The sequence below is a fragment of the Ipomoea triloba genome, chromosome 3 (assembly GCF_003576645.1).
Source record: "Ipomoea triloba cultivar NCNSP0323 chromosome 3, ASM357664v1".
Taxonomy (NCBI): Eukaryota; Viridiplantae; Streptophyta; class Magnoliopsida; order Solanales; family Convolvulaceae; genus Ipomoea; species Ipomoea triloba.
Window position 1 is genome coordinate 6,631,701 of NC_044918.1, and position 22,638 is coordinate 6,654,338.

Here is a 22,638-nt window from a genome sequence, read left to right on the forward strand (position 1 = left end):
TATAGTAACATATGTTAGAAAAAAAATAATGAATTCAAATCAGCTAAGAGATTGATTAGATGAGTATAGAAAGGTGACATGTGGTCTTTGTATTATATTGTTTTAGAAGTGAGAGATGGATAAGATGAGTATAGAAAGGTGACTTGTGGTCTTTTGTATTATATTGTTTTAGAAGTGATTACATGTGGATAAAAATCATAAAATGCTTAAATATTGTAAAGCAGGTGATGTCCTCACAAGTACAAACTCCTAAATTGGTAGTGTGATTACAAAAATTAGAGAAATCATTGAGCAAATTAATTAGTCATTATATCATGTATGGTAACTGATTCGAATTTTTTTAACTTGTCAACATCTTTTTTTTTTTTGGATGAGAGGGAGGGACCCAAGATCCCAAGAAAAATTAACGGTGCCTACAAGTGACAAGACTCAGAACATCGCGCTGAAGCAAGACAAACAGCCCATCTGGTGGTTCTTCTAGAACAGTAGTACCGTACCCCACGGGGCTGATTGTCCCAAATTAGCTAGGAAATCTACACATTAGTTACCTTCACGGAGAATTGAATGTGTACCACCTTGATGTCATGGGATTGATTCAGGAGAAACTTGCAGTCCACGATAAGTGTGTTGAGCTCAGATGAAGAGTCAGACTCCTTGAGGAGCTAGGCTTCAATATACTATGTGTAATAAAGTATGAAATACATAATTATATGAGTATGATTATTACTTAGAAATTTTTTTTCACATAAGAAGAAGATCGAAGAAGTATGAGTATGATCATTACTTAAGAATTTTTTTTCACATAAGAAGAAGAAGAAGAATTACATTTACTTAAATATAGATTGTCACTTTTTATCAAATAAAAAAAAAATTTCAATTATTTTAATAGTTAACTGAATGTTTCAAAAATGTAAAGATAAAGGCGAAAATCAAGATCACGAATTAAAGAATAATAAATATTAATTTTTCTCAATTTCAAGACTAATCATTTTAGCAAATGTACATCTTAAAAGTATAAACACATAATAAATCACTAATTAATTAATCAATGTAACTAATAAAAACTAAAGCATATATTTCAAATTTGGAGATTTTTTAAATTAAAATGGATACTTCATACGCTCCATTATTAAAATCTTGGTAAAAGAAAAAGATAATAAAGAAAATTGTGACTTTATTTATGTGATTTATTTCTTTTTATTTAATGAATTTGAACTTTAATATATATTTTGAGTTCATTTATTATAAAATAATATATTCTAAAAAATAGAGAGGCCAAAAGTGTATTTTATTTCTATTATATTAATATTAATATATTCATACATATTTAATAAAATTTTGAGGGTGGGTAGGGTGAGGGAGCTAGGTTTCCCCTACCCCTAACTTAGCTCCACCCATAGGGTCTTTTATCTAATTATATAATCTTATTCACTTCACTAAAAATTTCAATTTAGTTTAAATATAATCCCATATATATCTATTAAGTATCGCAAGATTCCAACCAAATTTAAATATACAAATAATAATAAATCAAAAGCTTTGGACCTAACAGGTTACAACAAGTCAACAACAATTTGGTGGAGATAATAACTAATAACAAATTAACAATATAATATGGAGCAGATAGTGAACCAATAGCTCCGTACAAACAGCTGGTAATGATGAAAATTAGTATTATTTATTTCTGATTAATAAGTACAAAACCCACCAACAGAATAGGAGCTGCGCGCCACCAGAGAACGCACAATATTCAGAAATAATTTTTTTAAAGAATATTCATAAATAAATTTATATAAAAAACTTAAAAAATGTCTAACTGTTTCTGTCTTAACTCTTAACACTGGTTGAGAAGACAAATCATTAAACATCGATGGTGAAGCCAAATTGTTGGATGAGCCTGACCAGCTTAAACCATTGTGTTAGTTAAATTAAATATAAATATAAATTTTTGATTGTTATCAGTTAAGTTATACCACGGTACGCACACGATATTCATAGAGTAGGAAGAAAAAGTGAGTTAGGTCAGGAGAACTAATCCACAGTTTAAAACGGGCGGAATCTGATTCAAAGAAATAAGATATAATAATGGGGTGATAATTATTATTTAGAAATTAACAGCAATGTGGGAATCCCACTCACCACCTGTCCTTTCCAACATCATTAATACGGACTAATATATAAAGCTCACATAAAATATTATTATTATTCTAACCTGTAACCAAATCAACCAATTCTCACCATATAATTTTCTGCCTTAAAAGATACGAAAAGATAAAGTACAACATTGTAAGACAAAAAGCATAATCTGTACGATTCTCCATGTTTTAAAACTATAGTGTATTAAGTATTGGTAATGTGTGTATTTTATATTTGATAAATTATATATTTTTCGCTTAATTTATATTATTAGTAAGATGTATGATATGATATTTTTCAATGATATGCGTTTGATAAATTTTGTATTTTGACCTTAGCAGATAAAAAATTACAATGAGGCAAATCAGTTTAAGTTGTTCATAGTTGACCAATTTAAACCAAGAAGGTCCGTAGATTACTTCTGCTAGAAAATGATATGATTTTATTAAAAATACTAGTTTTACATGTGCATTGCGCAACTAATTTAATGTCCAATGTTTGTATCTAAACAAGTAATTCAAAGCATATCAATATTAGATTATATATGAGAAGTTCATTATAGTTGGCACTAAAATTAATGTTTAATTTTTATTTTTCTACAAATAATTATCTAAATACTTATTGTAGTTAGTATGGTATTAGGGAGTAGATACTACTTTTAGTTGGAATTACTCTAAGTTTTGTTAATTCGCTTTTGATTAGATTTAATTTGTCATTGTATTCGTTTTTATTGCTTGTCCACTTATTTTTTTTGTTGGTAATGTCTTATGTGTAATTGGATTACTGGTGCTATTTGGTAAAAAAAGAATAGATTTGGTATAATTAGTTTTGTTAAAATAAAGAAATAGATGCATAGAATCCCCATATTAGACAAACATTCCAATAGAGGGAAAAATAATTTAAAAAGTACTAAATTCAAAATTCATTTCAACCAACAATTAGACTAACATTTTTTAGTTCCCGTTATAGGGATAACATTATTGGTTGTTATTAGATTTATATTTAGTAGATTAACTTTATTGGCTCTTATTAGATTTATTATTATATAGATAGATAATAAATATAGTAGATTAGTAGATAGATAATAGGATAAATGTTTTATTATTATTATTATTATTATTATTATTATTATTATGTGATGGGATTTAGTAGAAGTGTACAACTTTAAAAGTAAATATAATAAATTATCATTTCAATTTCGAAAAATAAAAAAAAAACAATTTATATAATGTTATTTATAGAGTATGTATGAATGACTGCAAATTGTGTGTGTTTCCACTTTGGTTAAATCGATCGGTCTTTTCAGGCTCGACAGGAACCTAATTTTAGTACGTCGTAATCTCTCGTCTTGTGCTTCTCTTGCGCATGTAAAGCACTCGCAACTCTTCCACTTTTAATAATAATAATAATAATAATAATAATCTATAATATATAATATATAATATATAATATATATAAAAACAAAATCCTCCAAAACGAAATCTTATTTCCCGCCTAAAATATTGTACATTAAAACAATTAAAACAATAATAAATTAATATTAAAACTACAATAATATTAAAACACGAAATCCTATAACATCAAAACATTGTTATACATTAGGATTAGTGCATTGTTATAATACTGCCGCCATTCGTATTAGTATACCTGCAATCATCAATTAGAATCAATTAAAACAATAAATTAATATTAAAATCTATATCTATATATTATATATATATATATATATATATATATATATATATATATATATATATATATATATATACATATATATAAACAAAATCCTCCAAAACGAAATCATATTTTCCGCCCAAAATATTGTACATTAAAACAATTAAAACAATAAATTAATATTAAAACTACAATAATAATAAAAACACTAAATCCTATAACATCAAAATATTGTTATACATTAGGATTAGTGCATTGTTATAATACTGACGCCATTCGTATTAGTATACCTGCAATCACCAATTAGAATCAATTAAAACAATAAATTAGTATTAAAACTACAATAATATTAAAACAACCATTCGTATTAGTATACCTGCAATCATCAATTAGAATCAATTAAAACAATAAATTAATATTAAAATTACAACAATATTAAAACACGGAATCAAGAAACGTTAAAACACGAAATCTAATAGGATTAAACCATTTTTGTTATACAATAGGATTCGCACGTTAAAACACGAAATTCAATTGGATTAAAACATTGTTATACAATAGGATTAAAACATTGTTGTAATACTCCCTCTATTCGTTTTAGTATAAATGCAGCCGTCAATTAGCATCAAGTTATAACCTGCTCATGCAAATCAAAATAGTAAAACGATATTGTCATGCAATATTGTTCTTTCATTAATGGGGTTTGTTTTTATCTCTGCTTCGACCTATCCCCCAAGACGAGAAAAAGTTGTATTAGACTCCGGCTAATGCGTTGTTATTTGTCAAGGGAATATCCACATTCCACAATCAACCAACAGACACTGGAGTGCTTACTCCATGACTCCACAATCAACCAACAGACACTGGAGTGCTTACTCCATGACTCCCAGGTAAATGAACAGACACTGGAGTGCTTACTCCATGACTCCCAGGTAAATGTTATTACACTGGAGTGCTTACTCCATGACTCCCAGGTAAATGTTATTACGTTTAAAAGTGTATATGAATTTTGTGTAAATTTTGTTAAACACTGTAGTCATATTTAATATTTGCACATGGAGAGCATTACAATATTTTATTTTTCTTTCTTCAGGGAACTTGTATCCATTTACAGATCCCTAAATAGTTTGTGGTTAAATTCAAGACACTGTTGAAGGAAAGGGAAGTCTATGATATTCACAATTTCGTTGTGTAAACGTATCGCATGAAGTTTAAGTCATGCGAGCATAAGTATATGATGAAAGCGAACCACGACACTTTGATTACCGCTTCCAATCTAGATGAATCTGTCTTCCCCAAACACATGTTCAAACTCAACGATTTTGGATCGTTGAAGGCTCCTAGAGGAGTGGATAGCAATCGGCTAATTGGTAAATTCTTCTTTAAATTTTATTCTATACTAGATGTGTTCTTATTTATTTTTGTTATACTAAATTTCTAATAGTATACATTCCTGAATGCCATTATTGTGCAAAAAGTTGTCCAAGTTAATTCAAATCCTCAAATGTTGATTGATTTTGTCATTGAAGACTCTCGGTATGTGTTTGTTTAGATGACCTTTTGATTTGTTTAAGTATAAATTTAGGCATCTTCATGCTCATTGATGTTTTCACTACTCAGGGGTATTCGGCTCACTATTACCCTATGGGAGGAGCACGTGGATTCTGTCTTGCTTTACTATAATGTTGATTTGGCAGAACTACTGATTGTTATACTACAGTTTTGTAGAGCATGGGTGAATAAGGGTAAGTAATTACCCAATAGCAGTCTTAAATTTGTTTGATTCGATTATAACTATTTAAAATTGTTTATCATATTAGATGGTGAGGTTAGGATATCCCGTTCCTACACCGCAACAAAGATTCTGTTCAACTATGAATGCTTTGAGTTCCTCAATTTCAACCAATGTCATACAATTGCGTTATATAATATTTGATGTTATAATTTATATAATTGTATATATATCAATCTAAATATTTTAAAAATATTATAACAAATCCATTCCGTGCAATGCACGGGCGAAAATACTAGTAATAATAATAATAGCTAGAATCAACATAGTTATTATTATTATTATTATTATTATTTTAAGTAACGAAGGAAACTCATAATTACTATATGAAAGTATGCACTTGGTTAATCATGTTTTACGATCATAGTTGATAAAGTGTTACAAAGAAGTAAAACAATAACAACAACAACAATAACAATAATAATAATAATAATAATAATAATAATAATAATTATTATTATTATTATTATTATTATTATTATTATTTCTACCATAATAAAAGAATGAAAAACAAAACTTGTGCCAATAATACACCGGTCGCTGGAGTTGCATAAAAGATTCTAACGATCCATTTGATTCGTGAACAATATTTGAAGGTGAATGGATAAATTGAAATTCTATTGAAAAGAAATTATAATGGAAATATATTTTGTTTGGTTAGTGGAAAAGAAATTACTGAAAAAATTGATTCTATTATTTGGTTGAGTTTGAAATTATAAAGAATAATAAGTATAAAGACCTATATGCCCCTAAGAAATTAAAAAAGTTTCAATCCACTTATAACTAGATAACTAATAAAGTGTGATGATAGTAAAATAGTGATGACATGTTATATTTTCTTTCCAGTTGCAGAAACAAAATACCCAAACTTTGTAAGAAATTTGTTTTTCCTCAAATGTGAGGAATTCATTTTTCATTGGAAAATGCATTCTATGAACCAAACAACATTTTTCTCAATTTTTAGGAAAAATTTTAAGAAGAAGAAGAAGATGATGATGATGTTGATGATGATGATTGCAATTAATACTATAAAAAATTAGACAAACTAAAATAAAGGGAAAGACCCAGAAGAGTTCAAGAAGCAAGGGGAAAACACTTGTCATAATTTTGAATGTGTAAGAATAAATTGTTTAACCTTTTTTCCCCTTCCTTTATTAATTTCTTCAGGGATTTAATATAAATTAGAGTATTGAATGATGATTGACCATAGATTACTAAGAGCATTTTCAATAATTATAATTTTGAGGAGTTTTTGCATGTGCGGTTAGGAAAGAGGAGATGGGGGCAAAAAAAAAAAAAGCAAAACCAATCTAGAAAACACACCAAAAAAGGCAGATTGGCGAGCCCAGCTGGTACGTGCAGTGCACTTGCTCGATTGGGCGCTATGACTAAGCCACACGCGACCAGTATTTACACATGGTGAGACCCACTTCACAAATTAAAAGCCATTTCCTTGTAGGTAGAGTTGGATTCTTCTCTCATCCTCCTCTCTCCTCCACGTAAGTATTACCTTCTCAAAAATCAATAATGAAAATGTCCTATGAGGTTTGGTAGACAAATTAGGTAAATTATGTTTTTTCTATTAAAGGGGGTGTTTGGCAAACGGCTGATGGCTTATAGCTGATAGCTGGTTGGTTTAGCTAGTAGTTGATGGCTGATTGCGTTAACTGGTTTGACCAGCTGGTTGTATTAGCTGGTTATAAAAAACTGTTTGGTAAATTAGCTGGTTACTAGTAGCTGATTGAATGTAAAATGACATTTAAGGGTATGCGTGTATTGTATTATTTCAACCTTTAAATATAACAAACCCACCACCCATTTATAAGTAAATTCCATTGATTTCAAAGGACAAAATAGTCAATATATACTCATTAATCTCAACAAGCTAATAGAAAAAGCTACATTCATTAGCTTTTCAATTTTCAGTTTATTGGCCCAATAAGCCAAAGCCAATAAACCATTTACCAAACACTTCAAAATAGCTTATTGGTAGGTCAAAGATGCTAAACTTGATCAAATAAGCTAAAATTTGGCTGATAAGCCAATAACCAAACACCCCCAAAGTATTGCATAGTTGCCATAAATGAAAAATTTTTATAAATATAATTTCTATAAATATAGCAGAACTTTCATAACTATAGTCAAATTATCTGATTTTACCTTGGATCAAATGTCCATCTCATTATGGAGAACTTGGGCGAAACAGAGAATGTGGCCAGGGCAGCCCTCAAGGTGCTGCCCATAGATTAGCAAAAGTAATGATGGATTTGTATCTGAAAATCAATGGTTAAAAATAGGGTTAATGAGGAGAATGGGAAGAGAAATTGTGATGGTGATGTGATGTGTGAAGCAAATTGAAAGATTTGGTAATTTGGCAGGCTACATCATATCATTACCAAATTGTGTTTAGATAAGACCACTAATTACCCACTTGCCACACCTTCGGTCTATTCCAATTATGTCCCCACGCACCATGTGGCCATCAGGCCATGGAGCCCCTTTCCCTTCTTCCTCTCCCAATCATCCGTACATCTTTCTATATTGAAACCGCTTTATTTAATTTTGTGTGTATAGCATCAAATGTTGTAACAAAGCTCCTCTTTAACATTGGTTTGATATACTATTTACTCTGTTACAATTTATGATTGGTGTAGCTCACAGTCCGCCAACATAATTATTTAGAATATAGCTTGTTTGGTAATATAGTTAGCTTATCAGTTAATTTAGAATTATTTAATCATTATTAGTTGGTTGACTTGGTTAAACATTCAATATAAGTGTCTAATTAATTAGTTTTTTGTAACAGATTATTGCTTCAAAATGCTAAAATTCAAAAAGTTTATCAAAACAGTTTTTTTTTTCGATAATTTTTTTGAGAAAATCATTTTGTATGTAATCAGTTATCAGCTAACAGTTAATTTACCAAACATCTTTGTACAACCAGCTAATGATATTAACTAGTCAAACTCAACCCAATTAACTAATAGTTAACATCTAACAACTATTTACCAAACACCTCCTATGTATAAATTTGTTAAAGATGATAAATGTAATAGTGTTGTTCTTTGAAAGAATAAAAATTGTAAACTATTTACTAGTCATCATTCTTCATATATCTACTAGTATACATATATAAATATAATAATGGAGTGTTTGGTTGGCGTAAATTAAAATTCTTTGCCAATGTAATACCATGAAATATAAAATTACATTGTTTGATTGGAAGGAATTACAATTTCCTAAAATCCATAGCCCCCACCCCATGAATGGGAGTTTGGAAAAGAAAGGAAAAAAGGAGGAAAAAATAGTTTTTCCCATTATTATTATTATTATTAAACATTTTAGTCTTTATATCACTTCTTCCGTTTCTATCCCCAATAATTCTATTCCTCTATACCAAATGATATAATTTGAATTCATACTTTATTCACACTGTATTCTTTTCCTACAGAATTGTAATTCTTTTCATCCCTAATTCCCTCTCCCAACCAAACGGCATAAGAGTCAATATAGATAAGGTTATAATAGGTATAAATTACGTGTGTGTAATAATGCGCATTGATAACTTGTACATTCTGATTTATTCTTGTACAATAACAAGCCATTTGAAAAGTTATTATCTTTTTATTTTTACTTAGCTTTTTCATTTATGTACAAATTTTAATAACAAAATATTTCATTAACTTTAATAACAAATTATTTCGTTAACTTTTTATTATTCTTAGTTTAATCTTTGCAAAATATTGTCTAACATTTTAATAATAACAACAACAATTCACCAACAAAAATTATATACCCTATTTTAGACAAATATTTTACAATATATGTTTGAAGAAATAGAAAGTAATTATCAAAATGAGGTATTATAAAGCACTGTAATTTTTTTTCCTGTTGTACGTGTTATACTATGTAACCACTGCCGTTTACGTAATATACTTAAATAGAATCTAATCCGGCATTTGAGCACTTATCCGTTAACACATTATACCTTGTATACATACAAAAAAACAAAGGAATTAATGTTGTGTTGTAATTCTAGTACGATTTTGTAATGATGTAATCTGATGATGAGGAACATGTTCATCTTTTAATAAAGGCAGAACCTTTTTCTATCAATTCAAATCAAAATCACGACGTTATTTGTATGAACAAGTGTTGGAACTAAATTTTTTACGTGTTCATGAAAACAGCTTGCAAACATACGTGTACATGAAAATTTTTACGTGTACAAATAAAGATAGCTATATCTGGAGTGATGTACTATATATTATCGCAAACACACAAAGTTATGATGTGAAAACATTACACAGAATTTGTTTGGATAATATAAAAGAATTAGTATGCCTGATAGGAGTGCTTGAGTGGGTAGAATATAATTCTTATATGAGAAAGTCATGAGTTTGATTATTCTCAACACTTGTTGAATCCAATTTAGTCTTATTACACACGAACTGGTTAGTAATGACTAAGTGTTTCCTTGTCGTCGAAGAAAAAAAAAAAGGACTAGTGTAGTTTGTTCAATTGAGAAAGGTGATGTGTGCCTTATGGGAATTAGTCTAATAAATGAAAAGAAACACTTTAAGTGGTAGTAATAATGACACTTACGACATACATGGTGTCCGTATGTGATGGTGGAAGCCGCAATAGTAGCGAAGGCGAAATCTTCAAACTCATACGAAGGGTGTTAATTCAACTATAAGAGAAAATTTCATTCAATTATAATGAAAGAAAAAGTTATACTGATAATGAAAAAGAAGACTTACTCCGATAAAGTGTAGGTTCAATTCCAACCATGAATAGCTAGCTTATTATAGTTTCTCGATTTGTGATTTTTAGGGTTTTTTTTTTGTCAAGTTGGAGAGGAGAGATTGTGAGATGGAGGAGAGAGAGGGTAATAAAGAGAAGAAATTGAATATGCAGTAAGTAGGGTTTTTTGTGAGGTCCGCGCCGAGATAAAAAGGGAAATTCGTGTCAACCGGCGCATTAGGCGCGCACCGAGATGGCTCGTGAGTGTAAATAAGCATTTGTTATTCCCTGATATTCAGTATGCTTTTTTTTTTCCACTTATTTTCTCTCTCTTCTCTAGTCATGTAATTCGGACAAAAACTATTAAAAATTCATACTGATGTTATTGCTTTTATAATGATAAGGTGAGGTTCATTTCTTACCGGGAATAAGGCAAAATTGCCACGGGAACGCGACAAGAGTTGATTATGGAAAACGGAAACTGTACTGCGAACACAAGGAGTGGTGGGCAGTTGGGTGCGAAAAAGCTACTTTCGTCCGCAACAAAAAAAAAAAAAAAAAAAAATTAGGTCATGATTTGTACTTTGTTGCTTCATCATTGCCCTGCAGGAAAAAAAAAAATCTGTGCATTCCCTCATCTTCTTCCTGTTGATTCTTGCTGGCTACCATTTTTTCTTACCCTTAAATCATGCTGCCCAAAACTTCCTTCCCATCATCACAACATCTTTAATTTGATGTGCACACATATTCGGTTGAGCTAGATATTTGAAATATCAAGTTTAATATCCTGCCATTCAACGTTGATTCAAAAAGCGACACTGTCTATTTCGGCTGATTGAAAAATAATTGTGTTTTACTATTAGTTATAAACTTATAATTTTTTACATAGAGTAAACTTGTAAAACCATCTAATTTTTTATTAAACGAAAATTGTTTTTTTTTAAAGAAGTCATGCTTTTTTTTTCTTTTTTTTTTTGTTGAGCAATTTAATTAATTGCATTGCTCATAGCACAAACAACTCATTTAATTCCCAATTAGTAGATTATAGACAAGAACATACAATTGAACTTTGATCATGATTTATTTTTAATTTACCTTTTTATTATTTGTTAGTCCCGCAAAGCAAGGACATCTGATCATGCCTTTGTGGGCAAGGTTAATATGCGTTCTGAAGATCAACAAAATTTATCTTTTTATTATCTGTCAGTCCTAGGAAGCAAGGGCGTCTTGCTTTTGTGAGCAAGGTTAATATGCGTTGGAAATATCAACATAATTTACCTTTTTATTATCTATCAGTCAGTCGTGCGAAGCAAGGGCATCTTGCATTCTTGCCTTTGTGGGCAAGATTAATATGCGTTGGAAAGACATAATTTACCTTTTCATTATCTGTCAGTCGCGAAAAGCAAGGGCATCTTACCATTGTGGGCAAGTTTAATATGCGTTGGGGAGACAAAATGTCCTAGAGTGGTATGTTGTACAACAGTGATGATGCTGTGTGGAATGGAGGAGATTGTGGTATTCGATTCTAGTCCTCCTGATGTTGGAACAACCTTTGAAGTGGACTGACGATGCGACTGCGGGCACTACCAGGCCAGCTCTAGATATCCCAGATTATGACTTATCAAATCACTAAAATGACGTCAACACTGCGCTTTAAAAACAAAAGAACAAATTCGTTTCCAATTTAGATTTTATCACACATCACAAACCACTGCAACAGTAAAACATTCCTTAGCAATTAGCAATTAGCAGCCGGATCTATTCAATTTCACTTAGAATACATAAAAATTAGCAAATATTTGAAGGAGTTTGTCATCTTATGAAAATTACAAATCTGTCGGGCCAACTGTAATATGATAAATTCGATCGGTTTCGATAAGTACAAATGAAGGACGAGATTACGGAATATATTATGGAGTAATTAAGCTTAATGGCATTTTATTAAGGAAACCCAATGATTTTCGAACACCGAATCAAATGTCTACATTAATTGTTTTCTTAAAAAGAACAAATTCGTATGTACAACTAAGGAAAAAAAAAAAAAAAAGAAAAAACAGGGGTGGGATCAGAGAATGAAGACCACCTCTTGGTGAAGCGAAACGGTTAGCCTCCGACAGTGAAATACCGAAATCTTTCGCCGTATCTTCGAGAATCAATTCAACAACGTACGATGACACCTGTCTGTTCCGATTCTGGCGAAAGAAGGGAATTTCCCGGTTCCCAATTGCGTGTCCCGGTTGCCGGTCTAATAGAACGGCACCGCTTCAGCTCCCCGGAGAGGCTTCGGCGGCGGAGGCGGAGGCTTCTGCACCTCCACAACGATCCTCTCCGCCCGCGGCGGCTGACAGGGACACGGCAATGCCAAGAACCTCGGCACATGCTCCCCCGGCATTACTACCGGCAAAGTCAAGCTCTGATTTTGCTTCAAATCCTGCAAAACAAACCAAATTTAATCATTTCCCATAAACAAATCATTAATCTTGATTCTCTACGCCTATATCGGAGAAAAAATTGTTACCGGTTGTGCGAGAACAGGCTTGCGGGGCCCATCATCACCGTCGGCGGGCGAGGCGTCGGCGAAAGAGCGACGGAGGGAGCGGAGCTTGTCCCAGTGGTAACAGCAGGAGAATACGCCGCTGAGGGTGAAGATGACGATCAAGAGCAGCGCCGTGCCGAGAGGGAAGCCCAGTGACGGCCGAGATGCATCCACATGCGGCGGCGCAGAATATGGACTCTCCATCGCTTCTATCCCAATCCCAACAACAATTCCTTATATTTCCCGATACCCCTTCTTCTTCTTCCCTCATCAAAGGGATCAGAAAGCAGAAAATTAAAATAAACTGAGATTGCTTCTGCAGAAAACGGTGAAAAGGAAGCTTGGAAATGGTGAGTGGGGAGCCGGCGAAGCCCAGATATATAAAGGCACGGAAGCGTACGATAAAAGAGTGCGCAATTTAATTTGTACTCTTAAAATTAAATTAAATTAAATTGAGACAATGTGAACCAAATCACTTAGACAGGCCTGATTTATAACTTACAAAATTTCAAAATTGACTCTAAAAATTCATATATGAAATATCTTAATGTTCTCTTTTGTATATTAAAATAACAAGATATAATTTATCAGTACACAATTTTGAATACTAACTATGAATTTTTTTGTCATAAAAATAAAATAAAATAAATTAATTATTTTTTTTGAAAACAACTAAATTAATTAATTAAGTACGTGTAAAGGTACATTGAGCGTCAAGGGCACGGTACGGAAGGGGGGAGGGGACCCACCGGGTTCGGGTTGTTAAGCACAATGGGTCTAACCCGGGTCCATTTGTTTAGAATTGTGTAGTGCAGTGTGGTCTATTCAATTCCCATCCATACCAAGACTTTTGCGTATTGTATTTAGGTGCAGAGAGGGAAAGCTGGTTTGCATTTGCTACTTTCGTAGGAAGATTGGTGGAAGGCAAACCTGATAAAAGGGTAAAAATCTGCGACCATGAAATATCTCCTTGAATGCACAAACACCAAAATGTTATAACCGCAAAAAACAAATTATTTGTAGTGATTATTAGATATGGAGTACGTTTTTGGGATGTGATAAAAACTAATTAGTCAATACATATAGAATGCATTTCCGTTTTATTGTTGTATGACAAAGTTCTCTGAACAATAATTTAAAATTGTTATTATTGTTGTTTTTATTGGGACTTGCCTAGCATAAATTAAGTCCACCAAGTCATGTGCTAAGGCAATAATGACAAGCATGATCGTTACACATACTATAGTAAATAGGAATAATTTAGGTAAAAGATATATGGATTCCTGCTCAAGGACGACCATGCATTGTTCACGAATCTTCACTTCAAAAACATGTTATGTGAATTACCAAAACAATGAAGAAATTACAATTTCAATAGTATGGAGATATGATCCACTTTTTTTTCTAAAAGGTGAGATAATATTTCAAGAATAAGAACAACCTTAGTTCAAGAAATCTCCATGAACATACTCAACTGGCTTTGTTGAGGACCTTGTTAAGAACAAGCGCAAAGACCATACCGATGACGGTCCAACTAGGTCTAGTCATCCAAGGCCATATCCAAAAGTTTATATATTACATCAATTTAAGAGACGTCTATATATGTTTGTAACCTGTCAGATAAACTGATGGCGTCGCCAATTATCCACAGTTCAAAATGCGAATACAGTGCAGAGCACTGAAGCAGCCAGTTGCCCATATGGGCATATTGCCGTGTATGACAAAGCAGCCCTATCTTTAGCTTCTGCCTATGATGAAAACGAAACATCACCTAACCTTAGTCGGCTGTCACCTCAATTAAGAAAAACAACCCAACCACTCCGATAACTTATCATTCCTTTCCCTGATTCATCGCGCAGCCAGGATATGGACTGTCTGAATACTCCTCTCGGATACTGCGCCCAATTCCCATCCGTTTTCCGTTTTCCCCTTTTCTTTATTCAACAAAAAAAGTGTCGTTTCATGACGTTCTGCCGAGGTTGTTTTATTGCCCGGCCCTTTGGATTCCTAAAGGACACAAAAGAAACAACGTTTTTGCGACTCCGCATGAAGCTGCAAAAAATCTGGGATTCGCGTCCTGGGGCGCATGGAAACCGTGATGGGTGATGTCATCCACACTCCCGCCCATGTAATCACTTCGATCGGTTTTCGCCGTCGACTAATTTCGTCACAAAAGTAGGACAAAAATCTTTGCAAAACACGACATCGGTGTACCAGTTTTCTTCAATTCGCGCGGTGTGGACAGCCTGTCACCTATGTGCTTTTTTAAAACAACTTGCACGAGAGAAAGATAATGTGTCTCCAACGAATTCAAGTTTGAAACGTCTGAGAAAAAAAAAAAAAAAAAAAGTTTGTCTATAGCATACACAGGCTGAAATCTCCGCACCCTTTCCCACAATTTGGTTAGCTAAAATCAACAAATCCTCTTTTTTGGACCATTTATTCACTTTTCTTCGTTGACACATACGTTCACGGAATTTTTTATATTATTATAAAGTACTACAAAACTTGACTAACATACACTAGCACAAGTAAATGTATGCAGGATGATTACGAGTATGAATTAAATCGCTTCTTTTCTATAACATTATTGTGCGTCTTTCTCCAGTTTAGGTATGTTTATATATCAACGTTGCATTCGAAAAAGATATATATGCATGATGAAATTAGTGCTATTAGTTATAATTTGTGCATCATTATATTTTTCTTATCGGCTAATTTGTATTTGATTTGACAAATAATTAAAACTTGACCATAATTAAGGTTGTCTTTGTCCATCATTGACATATTTCATGAGATATTATACCATTTATTTCTTTTTCTTCATTGATATAAACTTTCACTAGATATTTTGTCATTTTATTTCTTTTTCCTCCATTGATTTAAACATTTATGAGATTTTTATATTATAAATTATTATTAAAGTTAGCCAAAACTATCACGAGTAAAGATGTGCAGGACGATTGCGAGTGTAAATCGGACTACTTCTTTTATATAACATTATTGGTGCGACTCCCTCCTATTTGGATATGTCTATCAATGTTGTATTCGTAAAAGATAAAGATATGTGCATGATGAAATTAGTGTTATTAGTTATTATTGGTGTGTCATTATATTTTGCTCATCATCAGCTAATCTGTATATGATTTGATTAGTAATTAATTAATATTTGATTTTTTTTGAAAAACAATTAATATTTGATTTAATTTGGAATAAATTAAATAAGTTGGATAGGAACTAGGAAGAACAATATTAGGATCAACTGAGACCTTATGCTTGTCTTTTTCCATCATTGACATACATTAATTTCACGAGATATTTTACCATTTATTCCTTTTTATTCATTGATATAAACTTTAACAAGATATTTTACCATTTATTTTTTTTCTTCATTTGATATAGACATTCACAAGATATTTTATATTATACATTACCACAAAATTAAAGTTAACCAAGACTTGCACGAATAAAGATATACAACATGATGATCGCAAGAGGGAATCAAATCGATCCACTTATTTTTAAAGACATTGTTAATGTGTCTTCTTTCCGTTTAATATCATTCAGTTGTATTAGTCCCGACTTGTTGCATTCAAAAAAATTAAATTAGTGTTATTATATTTCATTATAGTTTACTTATTGGCAAGTTTGAATTCGATTTCAAAATTAATTAATATTTGACTTGGACCTAAAGTAAATAAGTTGAATACGAAGAACAAGAAGACAAGATAGGATCAAAATCGACTTAAGATTGTCCGATCTTAACCATTAAAATCGACCTAGCTAATAGATAACATATAGGTGATTAAGCCCAAAAAGATAATATAATACAGTTCTGTGTAATTTGCGTGCTATATTAGTAACTATGAGTTTCCTCCTCATCCAACAAATAATAATGTTTTTACGTAATATAAAAATTAATAAGTGTGAATTTTGGCATATAAAAATTAGAGATTAAATCTCTTTATTCATGCATAAATTGAGATCTTAATTTAGAAAGTATAAAAATACCCTTAAAATTTTAAATTTTGACACATTTTGAATGGATGAGTGACCTGCGCAATGAATTTTGGAACTAAAACAATAGTCGTGGATGAAATTTGGCCGGTACTAAAATAATATTAATGGATGAAAATTGGTAAAAATTAAATATGTGGACCAAAACTGTCATTTTGTTAATATTCATGGGAGTAAAATTGATAAGTTATATAAGTTATTGGAGAACTATATAAGTTATTTTCTAAAATAAAAATTTCAAATTCTTCAATAAAAAATTTCAAATTTATAAAAAATGATTTACATTATTATTATATAATAATATAAATACTTAAAATATAAATAAATCTAATTAAAATTTTAATATAAATTATTAATATTGAGCATCTATTTTTGTGCATTGTGCATACAAACCACTAGGTAATAATAGATAAAGAGGAGTTGGGTAAAGGATTGGGATTTGGGAATATGCATGTGATAACCGAAAAAAGTTGACCATGTCTTATTTATTTTTGAGAAAAAAAAAATCTTTATTATTTGAATTTTCTCCGAACATTGGAATTCAGAATTCAAGTATAAATCTAGAGTTAATTCCATTTTTGATCCTAGATTTATAAGTGAGATTCCACTTTTAGTCCTATTTTATCAAAACATTTACATTTGGTCCTAGTATTATTGTAGCATGACCATTTTTGGTCCCCCGTCAACAAAATTGTTGAAATGTCGTTAAATGCAAATGTTTTTCGATCATTTTTATACAAAGTAAGTTGACCCCGCAATATTTTTATGTTTATTTTTTTGAAAAAATATGTAATTGAAGACCGAAATGTATTTGTATTTAACGACATTTTAACAATTTTGTTGACGGATGACAAAAAATGGTCATGACACAATAATACTATGACTAAATGTGGATATTTTGATAAAAAAGGACTAAAAGTGGAATGTCACTTATAAATCTAGGACCAAAAATGGAATTATCTCTATAAATCTATTATAGTGTACACTAGTTATTTTACTTGTCAAAATTTAAAAACATAAAGAACTGACTTTGCGGCATACTAACAAATATTCGATTACATGAAGACCCAGATCTTTGATGAAGCTTTAAGTTCCCTGAAGGAACATAGCTTCCTAGTTATGAAACAGTCTACGATTCAAATTTTCTATAGCATAGTTAAAAAAGTTGTTTCTATGTGTGACTGTAATGATTTACCATTTCATTGATCATTGATGTAAACGTTTTATGTTATTAATTAATGGAATAGCTACGTTTACCTTAAAAAAAAAAAAAAGAAAAAAAAAAGGACATGAATGCTTGAACCGTGCATAGAATTCACTTGTGATACCATTCCATTTATACAAAAATTTGCTTATCTATGTAACACTAGCTAGCCAATTCATGTTTGAAACATAAAAGAAAAAAAAAATTGGCTAGATATACACTCAAATCTCCATTCATCATTGACGTAAACTTTCATCATATATATTACTCACACTCTCCCATTTTATCTATTATATTTACTATTTATTAGTCAAATCAATTTTTTGTTCTTGACTTATTTTCTTTAGTAATTTTTACTTTTTTTTAATTTGATTTTTTTATATTTAATAGTACTTTTAATTTAGTTTATAAATATATACATTTTGTATATTAATACTAAACTTAATATTATGAAAAATTAAATTAAAAATAACTTCAGTCAAGTCTTATTAATTGAACCAGATACATAAAATGAAACGGAATAAGTACTTTATACCATATACGGAGTATCCTGTTCTTTTTTTCTTTTCTTTTTTTTTTTTTCTCATTGACATAAACTTTTGTGAGATATTTCACTATTTATTTCTCTTTCTTTATTGACATAGACTTTGATGAGATATTTTATATTATAAATTATCACCAAAGTTGATCAAACTTACACGAATAAGATATACGTGATGATTGCAAGAAGGATTTAAATTACGAGCACTTTTTTAAGACATTGTTGATGCGTCTTTTTTCCCATCTTTAATAATTTGATATTGTTTGTCCCCGTTGCATTCAAAGAAAGATATGCATGACGAAATTATTGTTATTAGTTAGTTATTATGTGTGTATCAGAATATTTTTGCAATGGTTATACCATGGCCAATTTGCCATGCTTCATATTGCATTGTGAACCCTTATACAATGTACCTTTTTCAGTTAAAATATTCTGTATCTACAGTTAGCAGTTTATGTACATGCAAACAAATAACTTGGTAATTGCTTACACATAATATGATAACTACATATACAGAAACTGTCTGCAGGTACAAGATATGTCAGCTACATATACAAAATTTGAAGGTTATTTTTTGACCAAGACCTACAATGCAAGGTAAACTCTGGTACATGATATAATTTGCCATATTTTTGCTTATCGGTTAATTTGAATTTGATTTGAAAATTAATTAATACATTATATGGAATCTAAATTCAATAAGTTGAGTAGGATTTAATTAGGAAGAACAAGATAGGATCAATTTGGACCTTAAGGTTATGTTGTCTTAACCATTAAATTATTTTTGAGCAATGAAGATAAACTACCATCACAATTTTAAAACGTAATAATTAAAAAATTACACAGGTGAATTGAAATAAACCGCATTGATTGAGAAGAATCTATGTAACACGTTCAATTAAGAGGGATGTTAGTAATAATTAAACTCGTACTTATATTCATATATGAAAATCATATTCCACCTGTTTGAGCGCTCCTTGATAACAAATCTAATAGAAATAGTATAAATGATTAAGCTCACAAATATAATATAAATTATACTAATGAAAGAAAAAAAAAAAGATATTTTACTCAATGGTCAAAGAGGAGTTGTGTGAAAGCGCTTGGGAATATGTGGATATACCCTAAACAAATTATGTACTACTAGTTCAATTAGTCAAAAGTTGACCATGCATGTGTTATTTATGTTAGATGTTAAAAAAGAATCTTTATTATATGTCTTTTCTCTCAAGTCTGGAATTCTGAGCAGTATTTTCTCCCAATTCTGGAATTGTAAGCATAAATTTAACTTATTTTATTTTTAAATACTTAGAAAATAAAACAAGAAAATTATACTAACTGCGTTTGTGGTATACTAACACAATAATCTGTTAATTGAGGGTAAAAGTCATCATTTAGGGGTATGAAGGACATACATGCTTAGCTGTATAAAAATTTACATATATTATGTAGAGATGATAATTCGAATTGAACCATGACACCATATATGTACTATAGAACTACATGCATGTGTCTGGCAGAAAATCTTTTCCCCAGAACCTTTTTTTTATTAGTGAAGAGGGAATTACTTTCCGAAGATGTACATTGGATAAATTTCGTATTGTGATCTTAACCAGTAAAAGATTATAAGCTTATAACATTTTATTTATCAAATCAACTGTCTAACCAATTTGGTTTTATTTATTTCTATTTTTGGTGAAATCACCTCTGCTCAATGCGGACACTAACTGACTCTTCTAAAAAATTTGGCCCCATTGGCATCGTACTAGGAGCCCCAACATATCCTTGTATGGGTCTCTAATACCGGCGTACCCCAATCCTTAACATGACCAAGATTAGCAAGAAAATGCACATATATATTATCTTCTCTCAGCACATGCGTGGAAATTACCACTTCAAATCCCAATGCTAGAAAGTTGAAATCAGACTAATTAAATAAGGCACAAATATATGTTAAAAAAAAAAAATTAAGGCACAAATATGAGTGTTACAAGATAAGAAAAAATAAAAAGAAGAAAATAATGTAATAACAATTACCACATGTGAGCGATGGATGGTGTGATATGACGGGCGCATGTAAAACACATATGTACTGACCAAACTGAATTTGATTGAATAATTTATAGCCACTCACTCGATCCATTGAAGCGGTGGCATGCAAACCAGAGATTTTGGGTGAGGGACCGCCGGGAATCATAGGCAGCTTTTGACAACCTAATTTTAGGTTTAAATTTGTTTGATACCGACACAGACTCCAACAAACAACAGTACGTACTTGCATCGCTACTATTGCTGGGCCATAGTGATTAGATTCACAACTCAGATCGGTGCATTTGTGATCCGCCGCCTCAGCCTGAGCTGGTGTTTAGGCCCACCACCGCCACCGCCACCTACTCGCAAATTGAAATTCTACTGTACACATCAGACCGGATAATGCTGTCTCGGAAAGCCTAGCTAGTAGAAATCGTCGTCTTTATAGCGCACGCCAACCCAGAATTTCACTTGTCACGGTGTAACTGATGGTACAGGTCAATCTTGATCGATTGTTTGTAAAGGGAAAGCCAATCAAAACGATGGCACGGCAACTTTGATTTACGAAAACTCCACAATTATTATATGAAGTGTACTTTGTATAAAGTTTTTTTTTTTCATGATATTAACTAACAAAGATCACAGAAAAGTAAATTATTATCGATGATTAACTAATTAACTCAAATAAAAAAGAATAATAAACAGTAATAGAGTTGTAGAGAAACTTAACTTGCTCTACGGGGCTCATAAGTGAACTTTTGATCTTAGGAAAGCTCACACGTGTAATTTTTTGATCTCAAGGGGCTCACAAATGTACTTCCATGTTTCAGGGGATCACAAGTGCACTTTCTCATCTCATGAGGGTTCACAAGTGCACTTGCCGACATCTATTAGGAGAGTTTATATGTGCTCTTCCCCATTGACTCAGTACATTTTTCGACTCGAAGTGTGAATGGCTACTTACAGATTGACTTATCCATAAACTTCTCGGCCGTCAATAACCACACAATGATCGCTATGTGTTATGCAAGATTTACCCCAAGCGTCTCGTTACATAATGAGACCTCTAAGGGTACTTGGAAGCACAACTTCATCGTCGAACCTCCATAAGACACATGTAAGGCATGTCAAACGGCTGGCATGTGGCCTCGTTCTCCTATATATAAAGGTCATTTATTGCTCTTGGTAGGGGACGATTTTTTCTAACCGGAGCCTCTCGTGGTCGAACCCTCAATTAGCTTTCTGGTGCCAATCTTCCTATACTTAGTTTATATTCAATAAGATCAAAGGAAGTGTTGTACGTCGGAATATGTACTAATTTAATCGATTATATTAGTCGATTTCTACCCAATCCACCCTAAAAGGCTTGTAAATTTTTCCTTTTCGAATTTTCATGTAAAATATCATGCTTCATTATTTAATTTGTACTACTCATCCCCACTATATAGGTTGATCCAAAATTCCAAACTAATTTATATTATTAGACAACTATCTCAAATAGGGAACTTAACAGTACACTTTTTAAGTACCAAATTAATTGATAAGATTGCAACTAATAAATGGGAAGATATATGGGAAAAAACTCAAAAAGAATTGTGATTTCTCTTTTTTTTTTTTTTAATTTTTACTTTTACATTTTAAAAAAATAATTTATTTTTCTTTTTTCTTTTTACATTTTATAGAAAAGTGAAAAAATAATATTGTTGATAAGTTATGCTTCGAATCTAACCAACCTCTTGTTATTGGTTCTTGTGCCTTAGCCTTTGCCCTATATTCTTGGACATCGCACTCTCGGAATTTGTTACTTAAAAATAAAAAAATCTTCTCAGTAAGTGATAATGGAAGCAACAAAATCCTATCATCCTATGAAGTCTAATGAATTTTCAATACAATCCAACAGCATGGCCTAAACGTACAACTTTCCAAAAAAAAAAAAAAAAAAAAAAAAAAAAAAAAAAAAA

At 31.2% G+C, this 22,638-nt stretch overlaps 1 protein-coding gene across 2 annotated transcripts; it reads right to left on the minus strand.

The window, feature by feature from the left end:
- Window positions 1-11,523: 11,523 nt before the first annotated feature.
- On the minus strand, window positions 11,524-13,246 carry LOC116014378 (uncharacterized protein At5g65660). 2 transcript variants are annotated; one of them, XR_004097383.1, is made up of 3 exons: window positions 12,867-13,246; window positions 12,432-12,779; window positions 11,524-11,994 (listed from the first exon to the last, which is right to left on the minus strand). XR_004097383.1 is itself a non-coding variant. In XM_031254425.1 (2 exons), exons 1-2 carry the CDS (start codon window positions 13,086-13,088, stop codon window positions 12,594-12,596), a joined length of 408 nt encoding a protein of 135 aa, XP_031110285.1. In that variant the 5' UTR covers window positions 13,089-13,246; the 3' UTR covers window positions 12,186-12,593. The 2 variants fall into 2 exon arrangements, 1 of the variants encoding a protein (XP_031110285.1); XM_031254425.1 differs by lacking the exon at window positions 11,524-11,994 and having other exon boundaries at window positions 12,186-12,779.
- Window positions 13,247-22,638: the final 9,392 nt, after the last annotated feature.

Coding starts and splice junctions, on each gene's coding strand:
- LOC116014378 (XM_031254425.1), bottom strand. CDS start 13,088: ATGGAGAGTCCATATTCTGCGCCGCCGCATGTGGATGCATCTCGGCCG. Junction 12,780..12,866: donor AGCCTGTTCTCGCACAACCG/GTAACAATTTTT, acceptor TTTGTTTTGCAG/GATTTGAAGCAAAATCAGAG.